This window comes from Bubalus bubalis, chromosome X (genome assembly GCF_019923935.1).
Source record: "Bubalus bubalis isolate 160015118507 breed Murrah chromosome X, NDDB_SH_1, whole genome shotgun sequence".
NCBI classification, from domain to species: Eukaryota; Metazoa; Chordata; class Mammalia; order Artiodactyla; family Bovidae; genus Bubalus; species Bubalus bubalis.
Genome location: NC_059181.1, coordinates 56,225,695 through 56,246,516, shown reverse-complemented (window position 1 = coordinate 56,246,516; position 20,822 = coordinate 56,225,695). Strand labels below are relative to the sequence as shown.

The window sequence follows — 20,822 nt, the reverse complement described above, 5'->3', positions numbered from 1 at the left end:
CCTGGTGGGCTGCAGTCCATGGGGTCGCTAAGAGTCGGACACGACTGAGCGACTTCACTTTCACTTTCACTTTTCACGAATTGGAGAAGGAAATGGCAACCCACTCCAGTGTTCTTGCCTGGAGAATCCCAGGGACGGGGGAGCCAGGTGGGCTGCCGTCTATGGGGTCGCACAGAGTCGGACACGACTGAAGCGACTTAGCAGCAGCAGCAGCAACAGCTGGTATAAAGAATCAATGTTCTTGGCCTCAAACTCTCCCTTCCCTGAGAGAAACTCCCAAAGCTCTCCCCTCCTGAGAGAAACTCCCAATGCCGTATTCTCAGCCTGAGTGATGGGTGATCCTGTAGTGTCAGAGATTCCAGCTCTCTTCACTTTAATAATTTTCAAAAAGGTAGTAATAGCCTTTTTAAAATCAAGATATAGTTGATTTACAATACATTAATTTCACACATACAACAAATTGATTCCATGTATTTATAGATTAAGTGAGTGAAGTTGCTCAGTCGTGTCCGACTCTTTGCGACCCCATGGTCAGTCCATGGGATTCTCCAGGCAAGAATACTGGAGTGGGTTGCCATTCCCTTCTGCAGGGGAGCTTCCCGACCCAGGGATCAAACCCAGGTCTCCTGCGTTGCAGCCAGATTCTTTACCATATGAGCTACCAGAGAAGCTAGATGTACCATTTATTAAAACCAAACAAACACACAGCAGAGGGTAGAAAGAGGTAAGCTGAATGGAAAGGTAACATCTGAGCATGCGTGCTAATGGACCTACGTAACTGGGCGTGGCCAGTTTTGGCGGGAGGCAATCCTGCTTCAAGCAGGAAACTTCAAGTTTCCACCCACTTTGAAAAGGCACTCCTGTCCCCGGAGAGTGAACCGTTAGGTGACCCCATTCCTGCCTCTCTTGCCCCGCCTACTCTCCTGATCTCCGATTGGCCAGATCAAGTTGGCTAACTGTTCTGATTGGTTGATTGTCCTTGGTCGGTTGAACTGTGGGATTTCGTCCCGACATCTCGTGGGATTTCGTCCTGACGTCCAGCGGCACTTCGGCACCGCTTCACGTCTGAGGTAAGCTCTCTTTGAGGGTCTCTCTAGACAGGTTAAGGGGAGCAAGTAAAAAAACTGGGACCTACTGTTGTTGATAATTCAAGCAACTGAATATTTTCTGGACCTCCTAACATCCTCAGACGGAGAAGGGAATGGCACCCCACTCCAGTACTCTTGCCTGGAAAATCCCATGGACGGAGGAGCCTGGTAGGCCGCGGACCATGGGGTCGCGAAGAGTCAGACATGACTGGGCGACTTCACTTTAACTTTTCACTTTCATACATTGGAGAAGGAAATGGCAACTCACTTCAGTGTTCTTGCCTTGAGAATCCCAGGGACGGGGGAGCCTCGTGGGCTACCGCCTCTGGGGTCACACAGAGTCAGACACGACTGAAGCGACTTAGCAGCAGCAGCAGCAGCAGCTGGTATAAAGAATCAATGTTCTTGGCCTCAGACTCTCCCTTCCCTGAGAGAAACTCCCAAAGCTCTCCCCTCCTGAGAGAAACTCCCAATGCCGTCTTCTCAGCCTGAGTGATGGGTGATCCTATAGTGTCAGAGGTGCTAGCTCTCTTCGCTTTAATAATTTTCAAAAAGATAGTAATAGCCTTTTTAAAATCAAGATATATTGATTTACAATACATTAATTTCACACATACAACAAATTGATTCCATGTATTTATAGATTAAGTGAGTGAAGTCGCTCAGTCGTGTCCGACTCTCTGCGACCCCATGGACTGTAGCCCACCAGGCTTTTCTGTCCATGGGATTCTCCAGGCACGAATCCTGGAGTGGGTTGCCATTTCCTTCTCCAGGGGTTCTTCCCGACCCAGGGATCGAACGCGGGTCTCCTGTATTGCAGGCAGACACTTTAACCTCTGAGCCACCAGGGAAGCCCATTTATAGACTATACTTCCTTTAATGTTATTACAAAATAATGACTATGTTTTTTGTATTGTACAATATGTCCTTATTGCTTATTTATTTTATACATAGCAGTTTGTATCTCTTAATCTCCTATCCCTATCTTTCCCCTCCTGTCTTCTCTCCTCACTGATAAGCACTAATTTGTTCTGTTTATCTGTGAATCTGTTTTTTTTGTTGTTATGCTCATTTCTTTGTTGTTTTCTTTAAGATTCTGTGAATAAGTGATAACATATGGTATGTGTCTTCTTCTGTCTGATTTATTTCACTAACATAATACACTCCAAGCCCATTCATGTTGCAAATGACAAGATTTTATTCTTTTTATGACTGAGTAGTATTCCCTTGTGTGTCACTCACACACATGCACATATATATATATACCACAGCTTCATCCATTATCTGTTTATAGATACTTAAGTTGCTGTTTCTATCTTGGCTAGTATAAATAATGGTGCCATGCATATTAGGCTGTGTGTATCTTTTCAAATTAATGCTTTTGTTTTGTTTTGGATATATACCCAGGAATGGAATTTCTGGGTCTATTGTCGTTCTGTTTTTACTTTTTTGATGTACCTTCACACTGTTTTCCACAGTGACTATACCAATTTACATTCCCACCAACAGAATACAAAAGGACCCTTTTTTCCACATCCTCCCCCAATGTTTATGGTTTGTGGTCTTTTTGATGATAGCCATTCTGGGAGGTGTGAGGTGATATCTCATAGTGTTGGGTTTTTTAAATATTTATTTATTTGGCTGCACTGGATCTTAGTTGTGGTACCTGGGATCTTCAGTCTTCATTGCTACATGCAGAATCTTTCGTTAAGGCATGCAAAATCTTTTAGTTGCCGTATGTGTACTCTTAGTTGTGGCATGTGAACTCTTAATTGAGGCACGTGAACTCTTAGTTGCAGCATGTGGGATCTAGTTCCCTGACTAGGAACTGAACCCAGGCCCCCTGCATTGGGCGCATGGAGTCTTAGCTGCTGGACCACCAGGGAAGTCCCTCTCATTGTGGTTTTGATTTGCATTTCTATGATGATTAGCAATATTGGGCATCTTTTCATTGACTTGGCTGTTTGCATGTCTTCTTCAGAAAAATGCCTTTTCAGTTATTCTGCCCATTTTTAAATCGGGTTGTTTGGATTTTTAATATTTTTATAAGCTATTTGTATAATTTAGAAATTAACCCTTTATCACTCATATCATTTGCGAATATTTCTCTCTTTCAGTAGGTTGTCTTTTTGTTTTGTCAGTGGTTTCCTTTGCTGTGCAAAAGCTTTTAAGTTTAATGAGGTACCATTTTTTGTTTTTGTTTAGTTTGCTGTAAGAGACAGGTCCAAAACACATTGCTACAATATATGTCAAAGAGTGTTCTGTCTGTGTTTTCTTCTAGGAGTTTTATGGTCTTATATTTAGGTCTTTAATCCATTTTGAGTTTATTTTTTATATGGTGTAAGAAAATGTTCTAATTTCATTATTTACATGCAGCTGTCCAATATTCCTAGCACCACTTATTGAAGGGAATTGTCTTTTCTCCCTTGTATATTTTTGTCTCCTTTGTCACAGGTTAATTGACCATATGTGCATGGGTTTGTTTCTGGACTTTATAATCCGTTCCATCTATCTATGTGTCTGGTTTTGTGCCAGTACCATATTGTTTGGATTACTGTAGCTTTGTAGTATAGTCTGAAGACACCTTCAGCTACTAGTTTGTGAGTGTGATACCCCCAGCTCTGTTCTTGTTTCTCAAGATTATTTTGGCTCTTTGGGGTCTTTTGGGTTTCCACAGAAAATTTAAAATTATTCTAGTTCTGTGAAAAATGCCGTCTCTAGGTAATCTCTTATGATCTTTTGTATTTATGTGGTGTTGGTTGTAACTTCTCCTTCTTCATTTCTGATTTTATTGATTTGGGCCTAGTAATACACTTTATTTTTTTATTTAAATTTATTTATTTTAATTGGAGGCTAATTACTTTACAATATTCTATTGGTTTTCCCATACATCAACATAAATCCACCACAGGTGTACACGTGTTCCCAATCCTGAACCCCCCTCCCACCTCCCTCCCCGTAGCATCCCTCTGGGTCATCGCGGTGCACCAGCCCCAAGCATCCTGTATCCTGCATCAAACCTGGACTGGTAATTCGTTTCTTATATGATATTATACATGTTTCAATGCCATTCTCCCAAATCATCCCACCCTCCCCCTCTCCCACAGAGTCCAAAAGACTGTTTTATACATCTGTGTCTCATTTGCTGTCTCGCATACAGGGTTATTGTTACCATCTTTCTAAATTCCATATATATGCATTAGTATACTGTATTGGTGTTTTTCTTTCTGGCTTACTTCACTCTGTATAATAGGCTCCAGTTTCATCCACCTTATTAGAACTGATTCAAATGTATTCTTTTTAATGGCTGAGTAATACTCCATTGTGTATATGTACCACAGCTTTCTTATCCATTCATCTGCTGATGGACATCTAGGTTGCTTCCATGTCCTGGCTATTATAAACAGTGCTGCGATGAACATTGGGGTACACGTGTCTCTTTCATTTCTGGTTTCCTTGGTGTATATGCCCAGCAGTGGGATTGCTGGGTCATAAGGCAGTTCTAGTTCCAGTTTTTTAAGGAATCTACACACTGTTCTCCATAGTGGCTGTACTAGTTTGCACTCCCACCAACAGTGTAAGAGCGTTCCCTTTTCTCCACATCCTCTCCAGCATTTATTGCTTGTAGACTTTTGGATTGCAGCCATTCTGACTGGCATGAAATGGTACCTCATAGTGGTTTTGATTTGCATTTCTCTGATAATGAGTGATGTTGAGCATCTTTTCATGTGTTTGTTAGCCATCTGTATGTCTTCTTTGGAGAAATGTCTATTTAGTTCTTTGGCCCATTTTTTGATTGGGTTGTTTATTTTTCTGAAAGTGAGCTGCAGAAGTTGCTTATATATTTTTGAGATAAGTTGTTTGTCAGTTACTTCATTTGCTATTATTTCTCCCATTCTGAAGGCTGTCTTTTCACCTTGCTTATAGTTTTCTTTGTTGTGCAGAAGCTTTTAAGTTTAATTAGGTCCCATTTGTTTATTTTTGCTTTTATTTCCAATATTCTGGGAAGTGGGTCATAGAGGATCCTGCTGTGATTTATGTCGGAGAGTGTTTTGCCTATGTTCTCCTCTAGGAGTTTTATAGTTTCTGGTCTTACATTTAGATCTTTAATCCATTTTGAGTTTATTTTTGTGTATGGTGTTAGAAAGTGCTCTAGTTTCATTCTTTTACAAGTGGTTGACCAGTTTTCCCAGCACCACTCATTAAAGAGATTGTCTTTTCTCCATCATATATTCTTGTCTCCTTTGTCAAAGATAAGGTGTCCATAGGTGCGTGGGTTTATCTCTGGGCTTTCTATTTTGTTCCATTGATCTATATTTCTGTCTTTGTGCCAGTACCATACTGTCTTGATGACTGTGGCTTTGTAGTAGAGCCTGAAGTCAGGCAGGTTGATTCCTCCAGTTCCATTCTTCTTTCTCAAGATTGCTTTGGCTATTCAAGGTTTTTTGTATTTCCATACAAATTGTGAAATTATTTGTTCTACTTCTCTGAAAAATACCGTTGGTAGGTTGATAGGGATTACACTGAATCTATAGATTGCTTTGGGTAGTATACTCGTTTTCACTATATTGATTCTTCCGATCCATGAACATGGTATATTTCTCCATCTGTTAGTGTCCTCTTTGATTTCTTTCACCAGTGTTTTATAGTTTTCTATATATAGGTCTTTAGTTTCTTCAGGTAGATATATTCCTAAGTATTTTATTCTTTTCGTTGCAATGGTGAATGGAATTGTTTCCTTAATTTCTCTTTCTGTTTTCTCATGATTAGTGTATAGGAATGCAAGGGATTTCTGTGTGTTGATTTTATATCCTGCAACTTTACTATATTCATTGATTAGCTCTAGTAATTTTCTGGTGGAGTCTTTAGGGTTTTCTATGTAGAGGATCATGTCATCTGTAAACAGTGAGAGTTTTACTTCTTCTTTTCCAATTTGGATTCCTTTTATTTATTTTTCTTCTTTGATTGCTGTGGCCAAAACATCCAAAACTATGTTGAATAGTAGTGGTGAAAGTGGGCACCCTTGTCTTGTTCCTGACTTTAGGGGAAATGCTTTCAATTTTTCACCATTGAGGATAATGTTTGCTCAGGGTTTGTCATATATAGCTTTTATTATGTTGAGGTATGTTCCTTCTATTCCTGCTTTCTGGAGAGTTTTTTATCATAAATGGATGTTGAATTTTGTCAAAGGCTTTCTCTGCATCTATTGAGATAATCATATGGCTTTTATTTTTCAATTTGTTAATGTGGTGTATTACATTGATTGATTTGTGGATATTGAAGAATCCTTGCATCCCTGGGATAAAGCCCACTTGGTCATGGTGTATGATCTTTTTAATGTGTTGTTGGATTCTGATTGCTAGAATTTTGTTAAGGATTTTTGCATCTATGTTCATCAGTGATATTGGCCTGTAGTTTTCTTTTTTTGTGGCGTCTTTGTCAGGTTTTGGTATTAGGGTGATGGTGGCCTCCTAGAATGAGTTTGGAAGTTTACCTTCCTCTGCAATTTTCTGGAAGAGTTTGAGTAGGATAAGCATTAGCTCTTCTCTAAATTTTTGGTAGAATTCAGCTGTGAAGCTGTCTGGACCTGGGCTTTTGTTTGCTGAAAGATTTCTGATTACAATTTCAATTTCCGTGCTTGTGATGGGTCTGTTAAGATTTTCTATTTCGTCCTGGTTCAGTTTTGAAAAGCACTTTTCTAAGCATTTGTCCATTTCTTCCATGTTGTCCATTTTATTGGCATATAATTGCCGATAGTAGTCTCTTATGATCCTTTGTATTTCTGTGTTGTCTGCTGTGATCTCTCCAGTTTCATTTCTAATTTTCTTGATTTGATTTTTCTCCCTTTGTTTCTTGATGAGTCTGGCTAATGGTTTGTCAATTTTATTTATCCTTTCAAAGAACCAGCTTTTGGCTTTGTTGATGTTTGCTATGGTCTCTTTTGTTTCTTTTGCATTTATTTCTGCCCTAATTTTTAAGATCTTTCCTTCTACTAACCCTGGGGTTCCTCATTTCTTCCTTTTCTAGTTGCTTTAGGTGTAGAATTAGGTTATTTGACTTTTTTCTTGTTTTCTTGAGGTATGCCTGTATTGCTATGAACTTTCCCCTTAGCACTGCTTTTACAGTATCCCACAGGCTTTGGGTTGTTGTGTTTTCATTTTCATTCATTTCTATGCAAATTTTGATTTCTTTTTGATTTCTTCTGTGATTTGTTGGTTATTCAGCAGCGTGTTGTTCAGCCTCCATATGTTGGAATTTTTAATAGTTTTTCTCCTGTAATTGAGATCTAATCTTACTGCATTGTAGTCAGAAAAGATGCTTGGAATGATTTCAGTTTTTTTCGAACTTACCAAGGCTAGATTTATGGCCCAGGATGTGATCTATCGTGGAGAAGGTTCCATGTGTGCTTGAGAAAAAGGTGAAATTCATTGTTTTGGGATGAAATGTCCTATAGATATCAATTAGGTCTAACTGGTCTATTGTTTCATTTAAAGTTTGTGTTTCCTTGTTAATTTTCTGTTTAGTTGATCTATCCATAGGTGTGAGTGGAGTATTAAAGTCTCCCACTATTATTGTGTTATTGTTAATTTCCCCTTTCATACTTGTTAGCATTTGTCTTACATATTGTGGTGCTCCTATGTTAGGTGCATATATATTTATAATTGTTATATCTTCTTCGTGGATTGATCCTTTGATCATTATGTAGTGTCCTTCTTTGTCTCTTTTCACAGCCTTTGCTTCAAAGCCTATTTTATCTGATATGAGTATTGCTACTCCTGCTTTCTTTTGGTCTCTATTTGCGAGAATATCTTTTTCCAGCCCTTCACTTTCAGTCTGTATGTGTCCCCTGTTTTGCGGTGGGTCTCTTGTAGACAACATATGTAGGGGTCTTGTTTTTGTATCCATTCAGCCAGTCTTTGTCTTTTGGTTGGGGCATTCAACCCATTTACATTTAATTATTGACAAGTATGATCCCGTTGCCATTTACTTTATTGTTTTGGGTTCGAGTTTATACACCCTTTCTGTGTTTCCTGTCTAGAGAATATCCATTAGCATTTGTTGGAGACCTGGTTTGGTGGTGCTGAATTCTCTCAGCTTTTGCTTGTCTGTAAAGCTTTTGATTTCTCCTTCATATTTGAATGAGATCCTTGCTGGGTACAGTAATCTGGGCTGTAGGTTATTTTCTTTCATCACTTTCAGTATATCTTGCCATTCCCTCCTGGCCTGAAGAGTTTCTATTGAAAGATCAGCTGTTATCCTTATGGGAATCCCCTTGTGTGTTATTTGTTGTTTTTCCCTTGCTGCTTTTAATATTTGTTCTTTGTGTTTGATCTGTGTTAATTTGATTAATATGTGTCTTGGGGTGTTTTGCCTTGGGTTTATCCTGTTTGGGACTCTCTGCGTTTCTTGGACTTGGGTGATTATTTCCTTCCCCATTTTAGGGAAGTTTTCAACTATTATCTCCACAAGTATTTTCTCATGGTCTTTCTTTTTGTCTTCTTCTTCTGGGACTCCTATGATTCAAATGTTGGGGCGTTTAATATTGTCCTGGAGGCCTCTGAGATTGTCCTCATTTCTTTTAATTCATTTTTCTTTTTTCCTCTCTGATTCATTTATTTCTACCATTCTATCTTCTACTTCACAAATACTATCTTTTGCCTCTGTTATTCTACTATGTGTTGCCTCCAGAGTGTTTTTGATCTCATTTATTGCATTATTCATTATATATTGACTCTTTTTTATTTCTTCTAGGTCCTTGTTAAACCTTTCTTGCATCTTCTCAATCCTTGTCTCCAGGCTATTTATCTCTGATTCCATTTTGATTTCAAGATTTTGGATCATTTTCACTATCATTATTTGGAATTCTTTATCAGGTAGATTCCCTATCTCTTCCTCTTTTGTTTGGTTTGGTTGGCATTTATCCTGTTCATTTACCTGCTGTGTATTCCTCTGTCTCTTCATCTTGTTTATATTGCTGAGTTTCAGGTGGCCTTTCTGTATTCTGGCAGTTTGTGGAGTTCTCTTTATTGTGGAGTTTTCTCGCTGTGGGTGGGGTTGTAATTCACTCATATTAGTGATCTTCATTTTTTTTCAACAGAGCAAAATCCCACATCCCTCTGCCTGAAAACTGAAACCTTTCAATCAGAGACACCATATGACCTCTGGGACTTACCCCCCCTCCCCTCCTTTGCCTCAAAACAGCCCCCCTCAATAATACTATGCATTCACTTCACTACTTCCCCAACAAGTGTCTGATATCTTTCCTTCAAAATAAGCCAAACCAGGCAAGCTACTAACAACAGTAACCAACCTCTCTCAAAGACTCAATGCTACTTTGATCATGACAGAAAACATGTCATCCCTAATCACTACTTCTCTCAGAGACCTCCAGCTTCCTGTTCTCATCTGATTTCCCCACCCTCATGTCCTTGCTCAAGGACAGATAAGCCAAGGATGGAGAAAGTGAAGTGAAGTGAAGTGGCTCAGTCGTGTCCAACTCTTTGTGACCCCGTGGACTGTAGCCCACCAGGCTCCTCCGTCCGTGGGATTCTCCAGGCAAGAATACTGGAGTGGGTTGCCATTTCCTTCCCCAGGGAGAAAAGTAGAACCTTAATACAGGTGACTGAGTGTGGACTTCCTTCAACACTTTATCCCCTGACAGAACCTTTGGCCTTGTGACTGGAGAGACCCAGGCTGTGTTCCTTCTAGATAAGCGCCATGAACAAAGGCAGCTTCTGGGAAAACCCCAGGGAAGATAGGAAGAAATTAGAGAAGAAATCCAAGTTGGGATTTCTGAGTTGATCTGGAGAGGGCAGAGGGGTGGCCCAGGGGACAATGTATGGTGACTAGATTTATGGGCATTGGGGGTTGGGGGAGGGTCAGAGGCACTGGGGACAAGGAGCAGCATGTCAAGGGGAGATCCAGAGCTTATGGCCCTCATTCTGTGCTTGCCGGGTATCCTTGGGTAAAAGATCTGTGATCTTGCACTGGATTGGATGGTTCTCAGTCTATTCTGGAAGGTGAGAGAAGAGCATGCCATCAGCATTAAACACCTACTACATGCCAGACAAGAGCCTAGACGATGTTACCCATTTTCTCTGTTAGCCATGACTAGAGAGGGATTATTAGCTCTACTTTATGGATCTAACATGGAGGCCCTGCAGCCAAGGAAGAGTTCCTGGCTGAAAGTCAGACATGTTTAGCTGAGTCATTGCTGGGATTTATTTTTCTTTCTTTTTTAGACTTTCAAGAATATTTCCAAATACTTCTCTATGAAAGAGGGGGCACGTCTGGGATACTCGGAGAAAACCACCTATGTGAATATGAAGAGCAACTATGAAACCATGACTAGACTAGGTAATAGGAAGTTCTGGGTTCAGACAAGGCTGGGAATAAATGATGATTCCTCTTTACAAGCCATGGTTTATTCTTCTTAGGCTATGCCAAGTGTCCCACATTTGTCCTTTTCTGTGCGAAGAAATCCCAGGGCAGTCTTCAACCCTTCTGCTCTTTTAAATCCTGTGCAGGGCTGTGGGCTGAGAGTGGCCACAGAGATGCTCAGACCTGGATTCTATGCATTTCTCTCTCACTGGCTGTGGTTCAGATTCCCCCTGCCCAGCTGATGAGCTTTACTGTTGGTGCTGTGTCCCAGCATTTCCCCCTCCTCTCAGGTTGTCTGTTAAGAAACAAATATTTTGCATCTTCCTGGGTCTCAAGGGTACCCCACCAGCTTTCACATGTCCTAACAATGGAGCCACATGATCCAAACGTTGTGATTCTAAAACTGAGAACCCCAGGAAAAAGGGTAAGTGACAGGAAATGAGTCTCCTGAAGCCCATTTATGCTGGGTTCCAGATGGGGAAAGATTCTCAGGACTTTGTTCCCTCAAAAGCATCATGGTTAAATGAAAAAAAATTGAATGCAGAGGGTTAAGCACAGTCAGAGGCCATTCATATATAATCCTAAAACATGCAAAACGAGAATATATATATTTTTATGGATAGAAAGTATTTGGTAAATGTATAAAAACGTGAATGAGAATAAAACCCATCAAACTCTGGAGTGAAGAAGCGGAAAAGGAAGGAGGGTAGGGATCAGTGAGGGCCACACAGATGGCTTCAGCTGTGACTTGTTCATAGTGTTTTGTTATATTTTGAATAAAGAGCTCAGAGCGATCTGAAGTAGTTGTGAGATAATGTTGAAATCCAACTAGACCCAATGGTAGATGCACGTTTCAAATATTATTGTCCATCATTTTATGCATGTTTGAAACATTTCTTTTTTAAAGGAGTTAGTTCTTGCTAAGCACCATTATGAATCACAGGATGATTAAGAAAAATTTAAAGTGTAAATCCACCCAAAACTTGCAAAATAATAGTGCATAGGTATTGGATAACTATCTTAAGAAAGTGATTAACGTATTATGTAATGACATATGGCTGTTTGCTTGTGTTTTATCAAAACCAAATAGTTGTCTCACTCCTAATCGAACCTGGTTCTGTGTGTTGAGTTTGGAAGAGAGTTTAAGAGAGTAATCTTCCACACATTGACCTTTCCTACTGGTCAATGAGCAGAGGCAATGTAAGGTTTTAAAAAAGTGACAGATTCTAGAAATCTTTTGCATCTGAGCAGTGTATGTACTCACTTAAAAAGGGAATGGGATGTGTTCATTTGCTCTTTTGCTCTGACAGCACAGTTGTGAGAAGACAGGGTGAGAATGTTCAAAATGTCTCCAGTAGCCCTTTGACTCTCTAGTTTAACAGGCCAGATTCCACAAGCTCCAAAATTACTGTAAGAGGGCTAAAAAGCCCGTGCTTGAGTATCTACAAGATCTTTGATATTAAAGAAGTATCTTTATACTGGAAACATTCCATAACCACTGGAGTAAATCATCCATGGTTCATTTCACACTTAAAAGTTTCAGTAAGGTGTAATTGACATATTATGAAATTCACCATTTTAAGTATAGAGTGATTTTTGTCTAAAGACCAATCAATTTACTTCTTTGGGGAAAAACGTAAGAAATACATAATAGGATAGAATAAGGCAGTGATGGGGTTTAGTTTACATTTTATAAACCATAGAAGAAAAATTCTGAATTGATGCTGCAAATAAATACCAAAATCATTGTTATTCAGAGGCTGGTCTCAGAGTAACTCTTTGATAATAAGTGGACTCGTCACCCTCTGCTGCAGAAATCCCTGATACTACAGGAGTCTCTGCAGTTTGAGAATATTTACCAACAACAAAAACAAATTTCTGACTTGTCACCTCCTTTTAGATGAACCTCCTCAAGGGACTTCCAACATGCAAGGGAGAAAACTCCAGAAGGTGAGTGCCTCCCAAATCCAAAGGACCAGAGACTGTTTATCTCTCTGTAGATGTGAATATTGGGATAAAAGTGGGAAAATAGCCTGGCCCTCACTGCCTCCCTTTCCTAATGTCTTTATCACAGTTCCTGATGTAGTTCAGTTCAGTCACTCAGTTGTGTCCGACTCTTTGCGACCCCATGAATCGCAGCACGCCAGGCCTCCCTGTCCATCACCGTCTCCTGGAGTTCACTCAAACATCCATCGAGTCGGTTATGCCATCCAGCCATCTCATCCTCTGTCGTCCCCTTTTCTTCCTGCCCCGGATCCCTCCCAGCATCAGAGTCTTTTCCAATGAGTCAACTCTTCGCATGAGGTGGCCAAAGTACTGGAGTTTCAGCTTTAGCATCTTTCCTTCCAAATAACACCCCAGGGCTGATCTCCTTTAGAATGGACTGGTTGGATCTCCTTGCAGTCCAAGGGATTCTCAAGACTCATCTCCAACACCACAGTTCAAAAGCATCAATTCCTCAGCACTCAGCTTTCTTCACAGTCCAACTCTCGCATCCATACATGACCACTGGAAAAACCATAGCCTTGACTAGACGGACTTTGTTGGCAAAGTAATGTCTCTGATTTTCGATATGCTATCTAGGTTGGTCATAACTTTTCTTCCAAGGAGTAAGCGTGTTTAAATTTCATGGCTGCAGTCCTGATGTAGTACCAAGAGCTAAATAATAATTAACAAGAATTGTAATAGCTGTTACTTCTTTTGATTTCATAGTGATGACAGATACTATTTTAGGCAATTCACATGGATTAGTGTATTTAGCCCTTAAAACCTCTATGATGTTACTGCCATTATTATCCCCAAATAATAATGAAGTTATTATTAGTATTATTAAATACTACTACTCATAATAATGCAGATACTGTCGTACAGCGATGTTAAATAATCTGCTTGAGACCACAATGGCTGTTCTCTTCTCCAGAGGATCTTACTGACCCAGGGATCAAACCTGGATCTCTTGCATTGCAGGAAGATTCTTCACATCTGAGCCACCAGGGAAGCCCAACAGTGGCAGTGGTAGTAGTCTAATCCAAAGCCCCAAGCCATTTCCAAACCTATAAGCTTTTCCACATGTTTCTGAAGCTCAGGCGTTTCCCCTAAACTTTGCAGATGCTGCTGACACTTCTGTTTAGACACCACTCTCACAACAGGGCCCCTTTCGTGTTGCTTGGGAATCACTTGAACTGTCAGCCTCTCTCTTCTGTGAGCTCCTTAGGGACCTTGTCTGCCCCTGAGGCATCTCTGAAGCCCCAGTTCCAGCCCAGGAAGACCCTTAGGGGTTTATTGAATGAGTTCTTCTGCAATTGCAGATTAAACTATAGTTTAGAGGGTAAAGGGATCTGGTGGTTGGGTTACCAGTAGCAGTGTGGACACGGTTGAAGAGAGAATTCAAAGAGGGATCATAAAAGTGTTTGTTTTTATTATTATCACATTTAAACAGCATTTATAGCCTTAGAAAGTTCTTTCACTTAGCTTGTTTTACAGTTATTGTTCACTGATGCATAAATAAGGGAGCTGATTATATAGTTATCGTTCACAGTTTTTTAAACAAGAGCTGAATGAAGGTTAGCTTTAAGATCGTTGGTCAGTGACACACCCTGACACAAGTAGAATTGGTACAGGAACCACCTCACCTAATTCCACATGAAATGTTCTTGCCGAGGTAGGACAGGATGCCACATCTGACACCACTTTCTTGGCTGTCTGCGTGAATTTATGTGAACCATTCTCTCTTCCCTTTCCCTATATTCATCTCTCCCACACCATTTGCCAGCAGCGTTTTGTCCCCTCTGCACATTGTTCCATTTGCTCTCCCCGCAGCTGTCAACTATCTTATCTTCAATCCCTTAGATTTTATAGAAGCCCCTCCTCATTTTCACAGACCTCATGGATCGTTAGAATGCTCTACTTTCCCAAATCTTCCGTGTACCACGCTCCTGCTCACTTGGAGATGTCTCTTGGTGAGGGTGTTCGGTGTGGAAAAAGCATGAAAACAAGTGTTCTAATCCTGGAAACGGCCTTCATTGAGACCATTCCATTTCCCTCTAACTTCCTAGATTCTTCGTAATTTAGGTACAGGTAATATAATGATCCCCCAGACTTGTTGAGGACATTAATTAAAGTACTGCACAAGAAAACACTTTGTAAGCTCTAAAGCACTTGAGAAATGGATACTGATTGTCTGTGACTTTCATGTTAAAAAGGTGACGCCCAAGAAGCCTGTAAAGGGAAAAAAACGTTCGAAGATAGTACCAGGAACATCAGGCCCAGAGCAGGCTCAGAGACAGCTGGGCTCCCGGGCAAAAGCAAGTATCTCTGCTCAGCAGAGTAAGAAAACATCAGGTAAGAGAAACAACTTTTCTTACTTGTTTGGGAACAACTCCTCTGTCTTCCCTGGCCATGTTCAAGTGAATGGGTTAGCCATGGGAGATGGATCCTGGACAGGCCTAGGGCCAGGCTGGGCTGAGAGCTTGCTCAGCTCCAGCTGAAACATTTGAGCTGACTTCCAGGGTCCTCATTGCTGGGGCCTGGGTTTGATCCCTGATCAAGGAACTAAGATCCCACAAACCACTTGGCATGGCCAAATTTTTTTTAAAAAACGTGTAACTTACAGAATCACAGATCTGAGTTGTCATCCATATGAAAGCCACGTAACTGGGGGCAAGCCTTTCAAATTCTCTGAGCTCCAGATTCCTAGTCCATAAAATGGAAATAAAGAATCCAAGTTCACAGGCTGTTCAAAGGTGTTCAATTCAAGGGACTTGCCTGGCAGTCCAGTGGTTAAGACTGCACCTACTCTGCAGGGAGCATGGGTTCAATCCCTGGTGGGGGAACTCAGGTCATTCCATCTGTGATAACTTGGGAACACATCTTACTCAGAGTTTTATCCCCACCCTCAGCTCAGTGCCTGACACACGATATGCCCTTAATATATCTGCTGAGTGAAAGAAGGTCGGAATAAATGTGGTAAGTAATCTGAATTACTTACTGGGAATCTAAACCTGACGATGAAAGGAGCCAGAAGCTAAAACTCTAACTGCTGTTTGGTGTGTGTTGGTGTGGGTTTAACCTCTCAGCCTCTTTGAGCCAGAAAGTGTGCAAAACAGACTGTGTAGAAGTCCTGTGGACACCTGGGGAGGGAGGAGGCATCTCCTTATCTCACAAAACAGGACCCGACACTCCCTAACCCACCCAACCCCCATGTACCAACTCTTCTCCAGGATCCAAGAGAAAGAAGGTTTGGGCTAACAGACTGCGCAAAAGAAAACCGGTTGCCTGTGAAGAAATCAGTGATTCTGAGGAAGAATCCAATGGAAACACGGTTGATGTTTGGGCCAACCGACTGCGAAAAAGAGAACCGGTTGCCCAAGAAGAGATCAGTGATTCTGAGGAAGAATCCAATGGAAACACGGTTGATGTTTGGGCCAACCGACTGCGAGAAAGAAAACCAGTGGTCTATGAAGAGATCAGGGAGCCCGAGGAAGAATCCAATGGAAACACGGTTGATGTTTGGGCCAACCGACTGCGAGAAAGAGAACCGGTTGCCCAAGAAGAGATCAGTGATTCTGAGGAAGAATCCAATGGAAACACGGTTGATGTTTGGGCCAACCGACTGCGAGAAAGAGAACCGGTTGCCCAAGAAGAGATCAGTGATTCTGAGGAAGAATCCAATGGAAACACGGTTAATGTTTGGGCCAACCGACTGCGAAAAAGAAAACCAGTGGCCTATGAAGAGATCAGGGATCCCGAGGAAGAGGAAGATGAAGATGACTAACTCTGTAAGTAACCTTTCTCTCCATCCCCACATCCCCGCAAAAGGCACTGTTCTCTTATGTTAGTTGTATCCCGTCTTGTCACTTGTTCCTTTCTCCCAGTCCCTTGGGGGTGCAGCTCTGAGGCTAAATGAGAAGGATTCCCATGCTTTTTCTACTTCCTGCTCTGTATATCCAGAGATCTTCCCTCCCCAGGATGCTGTGGGCTCCCAAACCCCAGGTCAGCTTCTAGCATGTAGGCGACACGTTCCTCTAGCCGAAAACCTCACTGGACAGTTGACAGAGTCGCTGCAGCCTGAACACAAGGTTGGTCTTCAGGAGCAGTGAGAGGTGCACATAGACCACAAGGCAGGATGGAATGGGAGTGCACAGGGGCCATGCAGTTCAAAATGAGGAGCTGAATAGTAATTTATCAGTCAGTGGGAGCTCGTTGTCACTTATTTTCCTTCTCTTTCCTTGCCTCAGCCTCACGGATGTGACAAGTGCCCAAGATAAGAAGCAGAACTTGGTGGCTGTTCATGAACATGGCACGGCTATGAATTCCTAGCACATGAGATAAACAGTTCACAACAGTTAAACATGATTTTCCTTACTGTGTGCCAAGCATTATTAGTTATTAAAGTTGTGTTAATGAGCAAGACATATACCTGCCGTGTGTTTCTGTCTGTGTATCCATGCCTCTAGGGCTTCCCAGGTGGTGCTAGTGGTAAAGAACCTGCCTGCCAATGCAGGAGGCAAGAGACACAGGTTTGATCCCTGGGTCAGGGCAATCCCCTGGAGGAGGGCATTGGCAACCCACTCCAGTATTCTTGCCTAGAAAATCTTAGGGACAGAGGAGTCTGGCAGGCTACAGTTCATAGGATCGCACAAAGTTGGACACGACTGAAGTGACTTAGCATGCACACACATCCATGCCGCTGCCTTAAAAATAAACAAATATTGTCAGATATTCTTTGTACAGAACAGCACTAACCTCCCCCTCTCCAGATGTAACTACTGAGGGCAGTTCTGTGTGTTTTATTGTGAACGTTTTTCTCTGTATTTACACACATCCACAGGGTACCAATATGAGCATCTCTCACCTGCTTTTCCTCATTAGCAGCATGTCCTGAACAAGTCTGTCTCACTCTGTTTCCTGTTCCGCACATGCTCCAAACCTCCATTATTCATTCACTCAGCGTCGGTCACTGACAATAAACATTTACAAGTTTTTCCCAGTTGTTTGCTCTTCCCACTCTTGTGCACACAGCCCTGTGCACCTGTATCAGTGTTTCTTTAGCACATGTTCCTAGAAATGGAATTGTTGTGTCAAAGTGTTCATTCATCCAACACCTAATGGGTCTGTACTGCGTACTGAGCGCCATTCTAGGTCGTGGAGAGACATCAGGGACAAGATAAACAACAGTCCCTGCCCACGTGGAGGTGCCAGTCTAGTGGGGGCTGTTGCTAGTTTTTATTTTGATGGATGTTGTACCTGCCCTGTACCGGAGTGGGATTCTGCAGGTGGTTGGACACCTTGGCTGTTGCTCTCTCTAAGATCTTCGGGGTCATGGGGCTGGGACAGTCCATTTGAAAGTGTGTGGGAGGAGACAGAGATGAAACCGTCAATTGGGGAACATGGAAGAATAGGGAAGAAGAGGTCCAGTGTAGGGCCCATCGTGAACAGGAAGGGAAGAGTTCACTTAGTCATGATTCAAGGGAGCAAAAGATGGAAAAGTCCACTGGACAGAGGCAGGAAATTGCCCATGTCAGGTCCAACGGCTTGGGAGCCAGGATGGGGGTCAAGTGTTAAGAATGGGACAGTCCTCCCCCAGATGGACCATGGCAGCCCACAGAGCTGGAACAGTCAGTTCTGGGGAAGGGAAGAGAAGAGTCTATTTTAGAGCAAATCATTGTGTGTGTTGGGGGACATTAAAGCTACCAACAGAAATCCAAGGTGACTTGCATGGGACATCAAACACCAGCCCCAGATGGCGGCAGTGTTGCACCATTTTGACCATCCACTGTCCATCGCCTTGGCCTCCTGGCTCTTATCCAGCCTTGGAAGGTCTCCACTCTCCTGCTGAAGCTGCCATCTCCCCTACCCCTGCCTTCATCCCACCTCTGGGCTCGTCCCCTCACCCCAACAGATTTGGATCAAAGATGGGAGAAACCATAAATCAGCAGAGGATGGGCTCCTGGACTCTGACTGGTCCCTGTAACTCCAGGTTGGAGCCATGGTTGCTGGGCCAGAATTGGGTCTACCCTCTCCTACAAACACTCTATGACAGCTTCAGGGTCACAGGATTGCTGTCCACACAGCAGCCCTGGGGCTAGGCCTGGGTCTGGTCTCCTAAAGACCTTGGGGGTGGGGGACCCTGCGTAAAAGGAGCTTGTCCTAGGAGACTGAGGATCTCTAGACCTGAGAGGTGGCGTAGACCATGACAGACAGGTGGGAAAGGAAGCATGGCTGGGGTATGGACAGATGTGGACACCCACATAAACCCTCTCTGACCAGCATGTTCTGAGAGACACTCTTCCTCACAGGGATGACCCTCCCAGCAGTGGCTGCATGGCGAGGGCCTCCCAGTTTACCTGAGTCCGCACCTACTCCTCCAAGAATAACAATGTCTTGTCGTTCAAGGTCATACCTTTGTGTGAGACAAGTCCCAGGCCCAGGAGTCTGCATCCCAGGCCAGGAACAATGTCTGCAAGAAGGAAAGAGGTGTGGTCCCTTGGGGTCTCCCCCTCTCAGCCCACCTTCCATAATACCCATAGGAAGTACAATTAACATTCATCTTATGCTTGCAAAGTGCCTGGGGTGATACTAAGCATCTTGTATGGATTTCCCCACTTACCTCCACAATCAACCTCTGTGCACAGACAGACACTATCATATAGCTAGAGAGAGGTAATGAGAGACAGAGACACCAACAGACCTGCAGCTTCATGCCAGAGTTCCTCCAGCTGGCACATGCAGGGAGAGCTGAGCGTGGAGCTCACTGTGACTTCAGAGACACTAAGGAAGATAGCTACAAATTTGGGGGGGTGGAGAGACTTGAATGAGCTCTGAGTTCTGCCTCAAATCTCGGGAAGAGGATGTGGACAAGGAACCCTAGAGACAGAGTATGCCCAGAGGGAGAGGCAGATCTGGTCCTATTGGGGGCAAGGAAGGACAGAGATACACAGGGTGGGTGGAAGTGGGTCTGGCAGGGAGGCAAGGGAGACCCAGGGCCAAGTGGGGGTTATCACAGCCTTGAGGGGTCAGGTGGTTAGGGGCAGAGGTCCCCTAGAACTGTCAGCACACCCTTCCTGATGCTGCAGGGAGACGTGGGTGCTGCCCAGGTCAGTGAGGTCACTCTACCTGTGCCTCAGGCCAACTTGCTAGCTTTTCTTTTGACAAATGCTGTACCCCAGCCCCCAGTCCTGGAGCAGGATTCTGCAGGTGGTTGGATACCTTGGCCTTTGCTGTAAGAAGAAATAAATTCTATTTTACCCCAGTTTCATTCTTCATTACTCAGATTTAATAATCTGCTAATGAACATCGTGTACCTTATTGTCCATGCAAATACAGAAGAGGACGTCCAAAAGAGATACAGAAAGATTTGATTTTCCTTTCTCCTGAAGAAGATTGGATGAACCAGCTGAATTTCCCAGCAGAGGAGACAGGTGCAGGGAAGGGTGGCTTGAAAGCACTCTGGGGTCATGACGAGCATTTTCCCTTAGGTTCCCTGGGTAGATACAGCTCCTTCCCTCCCTCCTTTTCCTCCTTCTCTTCCTCCTCCCCCCTCCTCCTCCTATGACAAATCCAGTTTTTGAGATGCAGGGAGACTATGGCTTTGCCTGATGCCAGAAGTCAGCCTGTATGTGGCCCCAGGTGCGCCCCGAATCAAGCCTGGGGTCCAATGTGGATGCATGTGCTCTCCTGATGAGCGTCCAAAATGACTTTCTTTCTTTCTTTCTGTTTTTACTTCCTGGCTTTCTTGTTTCTCTTTCAGTAATTTTTAGGATTCGTTATAAAGCAAAATTCTGGGAATTCCGTGGCAGTCCAGTGGTTAGGACTCTGTGCTTTCACTGCCAGGGTCCTGAGTTCAATCCCTGGTCAGGGAACTAAGATCCCACAAGTCACAGAGTAGGCAAAAACAATGAATCCTATTCCTAGTAAAGACTTGGGAAAATGCAAGGACGTGTGAAAGAGCAGTACATCCATCACAAGAAAACACTTCTGAGCTTTATTCACCAAGACCCACAGTAAAGAACACATTTTACAAGTGATTCTAAAGCAAATGCTTCACAGAACAATACTGACCCTTATATATGTGATATTCACCAATATTGTCTATTCTGTTTGTGATGTGCTATGTTATTTCATTCTAATTCATTTAAAATGCACAATTCTTTTCAGAATCCTTAAAATATTCTATTGGCCATGAATCACAACCTGCAGTTTGGAAAGTCCTTCTCCAGGGTCCCAGTGTGTGTCCAACAGGTGACTTGCTGCTTTGAGTCCTGCAGGGAAGGTTCAAGGAAACCTCATGATGCCCCTCTGAGCCAGGGTCCCCTGGAAGGTGTAACCTAGAGGCTTCCTGCTCCCAGGCTTGGC

At 42.8% G+C, this 20,822-nt stretch overlaps 1 protein-coding gene across 1 annotated transcript; it reads left to right on the top strand.

Annotated features, from left to right (window-relative positions):
- Window positions 1-640: 640 nt before the first annotated feature.
- LOC112582328 lies at window positions 641-16,886 on the top strand. The gene is made up of 6 exons (XM_025277185.3): window positions 641-1,070; window positions 10,331-10,445; window positions 12,370-12,419; window positions 14,672-14,810; window positions 15,689-16,246; window positions 16,706-16,886. The coding sequence occupies exons 2-5, from the start codon at window positions 10,361-10,363 to the stop codon at window positions 16,240-16,242; spliced, it is 828 nt and encodes a 275-aa protein (XP_025132970.1). The 5' UTR covers window positions 641-1,070; window positions 10,331-10,360; the 3' UTR covers window positions 16,243-16,246; window positions 16,706-16,886.
- The last annotated feature ends 3,936 nt before the right edge of the window (window positions 16,887-20,822 follow it).